The sequence below is a fragment of the Accipiter gentilis genome, chromosome 6 (genome assembly GCF_929443795.1).
Source record: "Accipiter gentilis chromosome 6, bAccGen1.1, whole genome shotgun sequence".
Taxonomy (NCBI): domain Eukaryota; kingdom Metazoa; phylum Chordata; class Aves; order Accipitriformes; family Accipitridae; genus Astur; species Astur gentilis.
In genome coordinates, this window is record NC_064885.1 from 30,107,122 (window position 1) to 30,117,376 (window position 10,255).

General features: G+C 56.9%; 1 protein-coding gene across 9 annotated transcripts; it reads left to right on the forward strand.

Moving 5' to 3' along the window:
- Positions 1-2,076: 2,076 nt before the first annotated feature.
- TMEM44 (transmembrane protein 44) lies at positions 2,077-9,789 on the forward strand. 9 transcript variants are annotated; one of them, XR_007506310.1, is made up of 9 exons: positions 2,077-2,297; positions 2,388-2,511; positions 2,774-2,867; positions 3,156-3,322; positions 3,713-3,846; positions 4,134-4,299; positions 4,442-4,541; positions 5,056-5,160; positions 5,477-5,585. XR_007506310.1 is itself a non-coding variant. In XM_049802509.1 (9 exons), the coding sequence occupies exons 1-8, from the start codon at positions 2,164-2,166 to the stop codon at positions 8,500-8,502; spliced, it is 1,017 nt and encodes a 338-aa protein (XP_049658466.1). In that variant the 5' UTR covers positions 2,077-2,163; the 3' UTR covers positions 8,503-8,540; positions 9,059-9,174. The 9 variants fall into 9 exon arrangements, 6 of the variants coding, with proteins under 6 accessions (XP_049658466.1, XP_049658467.1, XP_049658464.1 ...); XR_007506312.1 differs by having other exon boundaries at positions 4,224-4,299; XR_007506311.1 differs by having other exon boundaries at positions 3,760-3,846; positions 4,129-4,299.
- Positions 9,790-10,255: the final 466 nt, after the last annotated feature.

A 10,255-nucleotide genomic window follows, 5' to 3' on the forward strand; every position in this document is an offset into this window, starting at 1 on the left:
GCATCATGTTCCATCTGGCTGACCTGTCATTGACCTAGTCACGGAAGTGTCATAATAGCAGACTTTAATAAGTACATTAGTATTTGATGCTAAAAAGACAGTATTTACTTGGGGTCAGATTTAAGTGAGATTCACTCCTTTGTTGCCCTCCTGAGAAAGTATTTGTGCATTTGGACAGTGCTCTTCCTTCGTAGTCCAGCACAGAATGATAGGACTGGAAAGCCTTGCAAAGACAAGTTGTGCTTTGTTTTTAGGTGGTGAAGCAGACTAATAGATGATGCTGATCTCTGATACTAAAAAAGGGATTGCTGTCTTGTAATTTTGTACTTTTTTAGGCCTTAAGTGTGGATGGAGAGATGAAAGCAACTGCTGAGCAAAGCCACAGCAGATGTGGGGTGTGCAACCAAGCTGGTTTTGGCTTTGTGACCCTTGGTTTGCTTGTCCTGTACACAGTGCAAACTGGCTGTATGCAGAGTGTCCTCTGACAGCAGAGCTGTTGCTTCGGCTCCTGCTTCCCCTGGAGTCCCTGCTCTCAAGTTCTTAATTACATCATTGGAGGGAAGATATTTCCCTGCCACCTGTAAAACTAAAGCATAATTATACTGAATGAATATGGTCAATGGTATTTTAAGTCAGTCTACCATAGCGTAAAGTAGATTCTCAGGAGACACTCTTTAATCTGGTTCACTTGGAGAAGGTGACTTTTGCCTTTGTTTCCTAAAGAGGTTGTGCCCTAGCCAAATCGGTCTCTGGTCAGACTTCCCCACCCTCCTTGGAGGAATGGTTTCTGCTTTTGTCCCTTATAATACTTTAGGGACCTGATTGCTCGGAAATGTCCACTTCTTTTTCCCCTGTCTTATGTGAAGCTATTACCTGTCAAATTGAATTAGGGGTATTGTTTATTGAAGTTTTAAAATATTTTTTCTATTCTATTTCTCTACTTGCAAAGCATTTTGAATTCTTGGATCTTGTTGCACGTACCTGAATTTTCTTCTTTTGCATTCTCAGCCCTTTCCTGCCAGCTGGATCTCCATGAGCCTCCTTGCTAGCCAGGCTGTGTCCTGGTGTAGACCCTTCCAAATCTAGTGAGTAACAGAAATCCCCAGGGCCTGAGACTTGGGATGACTTTGCTTGTTGCGCACAGAAACGTTTGGCCACAAGACCTGCCAAACCACTTCCAGTGTTTGCATGAGTGAATGGAGGATAATATAAATACAACGGAGCAAATAATGTTTGCTCAGGTTTCTTAAATGCAAGCTGCTCCTTGCTGTGCTAAAGGACCCTTGCCTCAATAGAAGAAGAATCATAAACCAGAGTTGTGGACCTAAGGGCTTGTTAATATTTTATGCTGAGCAGTGGGCAAACTAGGTAGTAGGTGAGGACCATGGTTAAATTAATGCTTTCCTGTGGTGGTTTGGTCTGTTGCTGAACTGCATCCGCCCTGCCCTACCCTTGCCGGTGAATGCTGGCCGGGCTGTGTTGACGGCTCAATCCAGCGCATACGAGCAGCTGGCAGGCGTGAGGCAATGTGGGGACTGCTCTGTTGTGGAGAGCCTGCACAAAGGGGATATTGTGCTTCGCCCTAGCCACCTGCTGAATGAACCTCTCTCGGCTGCTCCTGTTGCTTTCTGCAGAAGGCAAGTTTCCATTTGTGAGTGCTGTTTTCTTAAAGCGCCTTGTGCATGTAGAGGGAGTGTGTGGGCTGCAAGCGGTTCATTTGTTCTTTGGGATCCACAGCACTTTCAGCAATCCAGCGGTCTGCTTCCCCTTTTAGGGGGCTTTGCTTCGTAGTGCAGGCAGTTCATTTTTCTGGCTCGTGTCATTACCTGCTGCACTGATACCTGCAGCAAAAACACAGAGCCAGCTTGGGAATATGGTTTAAAGCTGAACTGCCCTTTTTATGATACCTTGTGCTTGCGTCATGAACTACAATTCTCCTCCCTGCAGGGCAGGAGCTGCCATTCTTCTCCAGGTCTCTTGTGCCCAGTTTAGGGAGCCCTAGTCCATCCCGGAGTCTTTTCCCAGCAGCGCGCGGTGCTTTCTACCCTGGGGAGCTGCTGGGTGCTGTACTGTGGACAGAGGGTGGTGCTGGGTGCCGCACCTGCGGGGCGGTGCTGGCAGCCTGTGGTGGCACTGCCTGCCCAGGGACGCTGGGAGCCAGCCATGCTGGGGATGCTGGCCATGGGGCACAGTGACTCCGCTGCCTGGCCAGCAGCTTGCCTGGCTGGGGAGCCGAGCTGCGTGTCCTGGGGGCTCTGGATGCTGGCTGCGCTGTGCTGGATCGCCGCCCGCTCCCTGTAACTCCACAGGGCTGGGATGGGCTGCGGGAGGCCACGGGGCTGCTCTGCTCTGAAATCCCGCTGGAGCAGGCTGTCCCTCTGCCCTAGGCTGTCCTGTGAGTGCCCAGGGAAGGGCCATCGGCAGCCATCTGTCCTCTGCCTCCTGTACAGCTCCCTGGGCCACATCTGCAACACGGTTGGAGCGCTGCTTGCCAGCCAGCTCGGCATCCAGGTGGGCAAAGCTCTGTGTGGCAGGGTAGGGACCCCCCTGCGCCCTGCCCACCCTCTGCTGCGGCCATGGGACTCACGCCTGCCTGCCAGAGGTGCTATTTTGCTGTCCTGGGGTGCTGGGCCTGGAGGGGGGAGGATTTTGGCAGCCTGGCTCAAGGTGGTATGGCAAATACAGCTGTTGTGGGGGGCTGTGAGCTGCTGCCTGAGGTTTTGCATTTTGGGGAGGTTCAGCCTCCCTGTGCCTTCGTCGTGTCTCTCCCCAGATCCTCACAGGCGCCTACATGGCCGTGGCCGATGTCGTGCGCTTCCTGCTCACCCTCTTTCCCCCGTGCCCGCCTGAGTCCCGTAAGACAGCAGGTTTGTGCAGGTATACCCCTCCTTGCCATCGGTGCAGGTTGGCGGCAACCTGCTCCGAGCTGAGGGCTTCGGGGAGTGCCGTGTGCCCCCGGCTGGGCAGCCCGGCACAGGTACCTTGGGGACAAAAGCATCTGGGGCGGTGATGTGGCACCCTGGGCAAGCAGGGGGTTGTTGGGTGGCCCCCAGGACAGGTGAGGAGTGGGCGACCCAGTGCAGCCCACAAGGGCAGGAGGGGGAAAACCTGTCTCCAAGGATGACGCCCTGAAAGCGAGCCCGTGTCCCATGCAGGTCTGCCCCGCCGGAGGAGGAGGTGGCAGCGGCTGCGGGGTGGTCTGCTCGCCCTCACCCTGCCCTTGTCTGTGGGTGCTGGCAGGTCTCTGCTGGTGCCCGGCCCCCGGCCCTCCCGGGGGCAGCTCAAGGGAGCCTGGCGGAGGCTGCTCGGGGCCGTGTTTGAGGTGAGCTGCCCCCTCCTCGTCCCCCCAAGGCCGGGTGGGCACAGGCAGCTGCCAGGCTCTGAGCACTGGTGGGTTCGGTTGCATTTTCCCTTTTAGCAGCCTTGGGGCCGCCCAAGCTGGCATCTCAGCTTCCCAGGGCTTCAAGTCCCTGATGTGCCCAAGGCTGGTCCAGGGGTGCTCTTTGGTCCCCCAGGACCCACCCCAGCCCCTGCACCCCAGGGAGTGGGGCCTGGGAGAGGCAGCCCCTGCACACCATGGCAGGAGGGGGGGTGAAGTCCCTGGGGTCACCGGGGGTGGGTGGGGGCCTGGAGCAGCTGGTGGGGGCAGTGAGGACAGGACTTCTGCTGGGACATGTGTGCTGGGCTCTCTCCAGACCCCTTCTCTGGGCAGGCTGTGAAGGTGTTCCCTGCTTCCCCTGTTTCTTCTCCCTCCCTCAGGACAACAGGGAAGCGCTGGGCTTTGTCCTGGGGCTGCTCTCTGCCTTTGTTGCCCTCACGGCCAGGATCCCCGCACTCCTCAGAGCAGTAAGTGTCTGCTGGGCATGGCTGCCCTTATGTCCCCCGGTCCCAGGCAGGGTTCCCCAGCCATGACAGTGACTCCTGCATCCCGTTGCAAAGCTTTGGGAGGATGCAGGCTGCCCATGCCCCCTGCACAGCCCCTCCCGGCTGTTCAGTCCTTGGGGAAGCTGCAGGGTTTGGCATAGCAGCCCCCTTCCCAGGGGGTTGCAGGGTCCCCGTGCTGGCTGCGGCAGTGTCCCCAGCGGGGGACAGGGTCCGTGGCTCCAAAGCAGGCTCTGGGTGGCTCAGTGCAGGGGGAAGCCATGCCAGTGGAGGCAGCTGTGGGCCACCCTCTGCTCGGCCGCAGCCAGCGTCCTCTACGCAGCAGCGATTGTCACCTACAGCCAGCAGCCTGCGCACGTCCTGAGGGCCCTGCCCTGGCTCCTGATTGCCCTGGGCTCGGCTGCACTGGATGTGGTCGTATCCTTTTCCAGCTCCTCTCCCAGGGCTCTCAGATGGCACATGGAGGAGGATGGGGCATGGCTCCTCTCCTGACCTCGGTGCCTGGGCGGGGGGAGCGGGCTCCGCTGTCACTACAGAAATACCCTTAATGGGGGCTCAGCTCCTGTTCATCACCTGCACGGCCAAGAGCCAGGTGGGCCAGCGGCTTGTACCAGAGGTCCCTGATGCTTGGGCCTCCCTGGCTGGAGATGGAGAGGAAGGTGACAGAAGAGCAGTGGAAGAAGAGGTTTTTTTCCTCTCTTTGGTTGAAGAGTGGAAAGGAGAGCTGCCCTGCTCAGCAGTGTTACTGCTCTGCCACCCCAGGGGAGGGTGGAGGGATGCTGGGGGCCGGGGCCACACAGAGCAGGGTCAGCATGCTTCAGGGCATGGCTGGCACTGGGAACATCACTCACCACAGGACCACAAGCGTTTTCCTGCTATGCTGACCTGGGAGCAGCTTGGCACTGGTGTGCAGCCCCTGGATGCTCCCTGAGCCCCAGTGGTTGCTGCAAGGGGGGAGGCTGGTGGGGGTCCCTTGCCCCAGCCTGCAGCCTGTGGAAGGTGGGGAGGGCCTGGCTGCAGGATCCAGATGTGTCATCTCAAGTCCCCAGTTTGTGGTGTGGCTGGAGCGACCCTGCTGTTGGGTGGGGATGGGTGCTGTGCCCCTTGGGTGCAGGCTGTGGTGCAGGTGCAGCTCTCCTAGTTGTGGCTGACATGGCTCACTCTCCTTTGCAGGCTGTGAACTGGGCCCCACTTAACATGTTTCCAAAACCCAGGTCTGGGCCCAGAATGGTGACAACCAGCCACTGCTTAGACCTGATGATCAGGCTGGTGCAGCAGGTGAGAGGCTGCCAGGGCTCAGTGCACCCCCCTGGGCTGGGGCAGGATCCGGGGAGGTCAGGGATGCTCTCACCCCTCTGGCAGAGAATGGGCTCTCTGTGGATGGCTGTAGGGTGTATGCCCGGATTTGGGGGTGGTGGGGAGTGGATGCATCTGCCTTGCTGTCCTGTACAGCACGGAGAGGCCAGCAGCTTGCAGATGCTGTTGCAATGTGAGCACCAAGGTGCTGTGCATGTACCTGGGCTGCTGGGTTTTGGTGCTTTCCCCAGTGATGTCTCCGTTTGACGTCCTCCTCTTGCTTTCTGTCACCTCTCAGACTGGTCACAGTGTGGCGAGGCTGCCCAGGGATGCACAGATGGGTGCAGCAGGCCCCGTGCCACCACAGCCCCCTGCCTGCCCCCCGGTCCCAGCCCTGTGCGCTGGGCTCTCCTCATCTAGCTCTTCTGATGCTGCCTCCGTCAACTTGGAGCTTGAGGTCAGTGCCTGCTCCTGGCTCTTTAGATGCTGTTTCTTCTGTCTTGGGGCTTTGCCCTGCTGCAGTGTGTACGTTAAGGCGTCCAACCCATATGGTGACACCCCGAGTGCTGGGGACAGGTCTAGAGCCCTGTTTGGACAGGTCCATCCCAAAGCAATGCCCAGGATGCTGCTGAGGTGCACAGGCTGCTCTGTAGAGTAGAGCTCAGAAAAGGAGTGTGGAGACTAGCTTGTTCTGTCAAGGCACGGATGAACCACCACAGCATCTCTGCATCCACTCGCACAAGTGTGCCAGCCCTGCTCGCAGCCTTGCCTGCCCCCCTGGGGAATGCCCATCCATGGCTGCTCCTGAAAAGGCTGGAACCAGGGTGAGCTCCTGGCTGTCCCACTCTCACTCAAAGAGAGTGTTTTTACTCTGAGCTGTAGCTGATGTGATCCTGTGGAGAAGCTGCTGTGAAATGAGGGGATTTCAAAGGACCCCTCTGGGTGGTGTTACATTGGCCCTTCTCTGCCTACTAGTTAGTGGAGTTTTATTATCAGGAGAGGAGCAAGACTTGTACCTTTTCAGAGCTTCCCTGTTACCTCCTGGTAGTTTTGCTTAGTTTCTCCTAAGGGCTTTTTCCACTCAGGCTGCGGCTGTTGGCTGCAAGACAGTTTCAGTTCAGGTCGCCCTGGTGCAACACTGGCCCCAGTTCTGCCCTGGAGGTCCAGAAGGTTGGGGCTGTTCTTCACACAGAGGACTCGCCACTGCATGTCAGAGCTGCTGCCTAGGCCACCCATCTACTAGAAAACAAGCTTTGCAGAGTCTGTTTTGGGGTAGAGCAATATTTTTTACTCTGTCCCTGAAAACGGAGGTGTCACGGGTGAGCAAGTGAGAGGGGTGCCAGAATGCACTCGCCAGCTGCAAATCCCTGAGCCGCTCTGCTGTGGGGTCCTCTGGCTCTTCTAACGCTGCAGTCCATGGCAGGTGATGTGCGAGCCTCGCGAGCCTCAGCTTGGCAGAGCCAGCACTACACCAAAGAGTCCTTTTCCCGTCACCCCCCTGCAGACCCCGCGGTGTGGCTGTCAGGGTCAGGTGTCTCTGGTCTTTTCCCGACATCTCAGCTCCAGGGTCGGTGGGATGCTGAGTTTTGCACCAGGGAGTCCTGCAGCAAGGGGCTGCCATGTGTGCGTCTCGCCAGCTTTCTGCAGTCTCTGCCTGTTCCAAAAAATACTTCATTACTTCTCTGGAGGAGGCTGAAATCCTTCCCTACTGCCGTTAGGGGCCGGCCTTTCCAAGGCAGAGGGAGAGCAGCCCTGGCCGCACAGGCGGGTGTCCCCAGCCCAGCAGCATTGGGTCCTTTTCCAGTTTGGGATTCCAGCAGAGGGGCAGGTCCCCAGGGACTTGCCCCCCCCCACACGCACCCCTGCAGAGTGGCACACGAACTAGCTATCCCAGGAGCCTGCCCAAGGAGGTGGTCAAGAGGACCACGGTGGCAAAAGTGGCTCTTGCCCTGGCAAGTGAGGAGCTGTGTTCAGGGCCTCTCAGGCTGCTTCTGTGAAGTTAAGCAGCTCTTTCCTGGTTGTCCTGAAACACCATTGTTTAAAGTAAGACCCAGCTTTTTTTTTTTTTTTTTTTTCCTTCCCCATCTGCTCACAGCTCTTTCCCTGCTCCTGTGAGATTTACTCCATTGCCTGGCCTCAGCAGGTTCTTCTACCTGACATGTCTGTGAGGAGCAGCATTGTACTCTATCACCCCCACTGTGTGGTGGCTCTACTCCAGCTTTTTTCCTGAGTTTTTTTTCTTTTCTTTTTATTTTAATTTCCTTTTGCAGGAAAAATACTGGGGAAAAATATCACTGGGCTGCTGGGCGAGAGGCAGGGAGCAGCTCCCCAGGGTATCTCAGAGTATGATCTCTCAGGGCTAAATGCCTGAGGTGCCCAAGACATCTTGAGACATGAGAGGTCATGGTGAGGACAAGAGGAAAAGAAACTGCTCCTGAGTCAGAGGAACTCTGCCCCAGTGTTTTTTCTTGCTGTGGCTGTGGGAAAAGGGTCTATCCCGTGGGTGGTGTCAGGGCTGGAGGGCTGTGCTTGCTAGGTGGAGCAGACTTGGGTTTGTTCTCCTGGAAATGTCCCCCCCTGATCCCCAGACCCTTGTCATTTGGGAGTCATAGCAACTGAGGCAAAGAAACAGAAACATCGTTGTGTCCCTGACGGGAAGTTCCCACAGTCCAGCCAGGCTTTTGCTGCCTGCACAGAGCAAAGGGAAGCTGGAAGCCTCTGCAGATCCCCTTTGTGTTGGCCGGTGTCGGTGAACCAGCCTGAGCTTCAGCTGGGGCTTCAGAGTTCTTAGCAAGAGTTGTCTCTGCTTGGTGGCTCTCAGAACTGGCTGGGCTCACGGCAGCGCGGGGGGATGCTCAGGAACTGTTGCTGGGGTGGTCCCAGGGAAAAGGGATTCTCCCTCTCTTGACACATGCCATGTCTCACTCGGCCACCACCCGGTGTGCTCCTGAGCCCTCTCCTCACAGTGCCTGGGTGGGAAGTGCATGAGAAAAATGGAAACCAGTGTTGTTCTGCTTTGAGCTTTGCTTGCGTTCTTGTGGAGAAAGGGAGAAGCAAATACTTTCTAGTCTCAAATATAGCCAGTTCCCCTTTCTGGAAGGAGGCGGTGCAGGCCCAGTGCTGCCCAGGGCTCCCTCGCACCCAGCTGTGCCACTGCCTGCTCCTTGCTTTTCACAGTGGGACTTTGAAGATGCGACAGTGCAGTGGAGCCAGCCCAGCCCCGCGGCTCAGCCTTGCACTGTGCTGTGCCCAGGCACCTTTGGACAACCTGCAGCCCCTCCGAGATGCCCCGAGCCCCCATCCCCCTGGCTGAGCAAGCAGTAAACAGCAGAAGGTGCTTCCTCAGGGCTCCCCTGGGAAAGGTGATAAGCTCTGGGCTGCCATCACAGGCTGCCATGCCATACTGTGCCTGGAGCACTGCCTCAGTGGAACAGTGGCAGCTTCCAGCACCTCCTTTCACCCTTGTCCTGCTGCAAAGGGGTGTGGGGTCCCCCTTCTCCGACTCCGTTGGCTCTCTCTCTCTCTGTTGGCTGCACTTCTCGGAATTGGGGCTGAGGGAGGGATACAGCCTCGTGGCTGGGTTTAAGCCCAGCAGTCTCCACTTTTGGTTGGGCTGGTGTTTTCCTCAGCATTGGGGGTTACAAGCCCTGGCCAGTCATGCTCTGCAGACTCTGGAATTGAAGCCCATGGATCTGCCCAGCACGGCAGGAGACAGGGACAGTCCCCTCTGGTGGCTGCCACACTTCCCAGTCATCCCTGACTGCTGAACGCTAGCACCGCGAGCCAGGGACGAGCGAGACAGAAACCCACCTGGAAGGTTATACGTGTCTTAAGTGCTGTATGTGGGGGACTGACCCATTGCTCATGGTCTGCCTTGCAGGTGCTGGCTGCCGTAAAGGAGACTGCTGCTGATTCCTGCGATGGGGAGGTGAATTTCTTGCCCTGGGATGATTTTGTGCCTCAAAATGTGTGTGGTGCAGACCAGAGGAAGCTGCAAAATGCAGGAGACAGTGCAAAGGTCAGGAGGGAGCAGCCAGTTTGCATTCACAGGGCTGAGCACGTTCAAGCGCCTTGGGCGACGTGGGCACTGGTGAGGCTGCAGTGCGGGGATCCCCAGGACCCTGCAGCCTACGTTGATGGATTTATTGCACATGAAGTACTGCTTTGTCTCAAACCTCCTCTATCTTTCAAACTCACATGTTGTGTCCTGCTGCCCAGCCCTGGGATGCTGGGTGGAGAAGCCCTGGGTGGCCTGGACACTCAGCTGGAGCAAGAAGATCCAGGATGGGGGCTTGGGGACCTGCTTGGCTGCTATCCTGCTCCTCTCTGGTACAGAGCACAGGGGAAGAGAAGAGCTTTCCGCACAGGAGAGCAGTGGAGAGCAAAACTGGGGCCGGTTTGTTCCCTGCAGCTGGAGCTTAGCTCTTTGCCCCAGGGTGGGTGGTGGTGGCTCCTACAAGGAGCGCATCAGGGAAAGAGCCTTTGCTATAGTCCTGGGCTGATGATGTCTCCCATGGTCTTTTCTGAGGTGCTGGTGGCTTGTAGCTGTCCCTCCTTCCCAATGGCATGCATCCTCCCCTGGCTTCTGGACTCTGCTCTGGCTAAATAAACTGGAAGGAAGAAAGAAACAGGAGACCGTAGTGTTTCAACACCATGGTGAAATCTCATCAAGCCACGCTGCCTGGCACTCCCATCGCTCCAGGTGAATGGCTGAGCTGGCATTTGCCTCAGGCAGTGGAAAATGCACAGCTCCTTAACAGGGTGAGGCTTAGCAGGCTGAGGATGGGGCCCTGGAGTGGCCAGACCCTGCCTGGTTTGCCTGCAGCAGCAAAAGGAGCCTTTGCAGAGCTCCTGCTGATAAGAAGTGCCTGCATTCACGTTTCCAAAGGCCCCAGCGAACTGCTGAGTGGCGAGGCTCAGAAATCCAGACGCCAGACAATGGAAAGGCTGGAAACATAAAGGAAAGGAAATTCTTCTGCTCTATTGCCTTTCCTATGGCGATAAGATAACCCAAAGTGAAACAAAAGTCTCCGCTGCAGACGGTGGGGTGGGCACCTCAGCTGCCTTCTAAAGCACA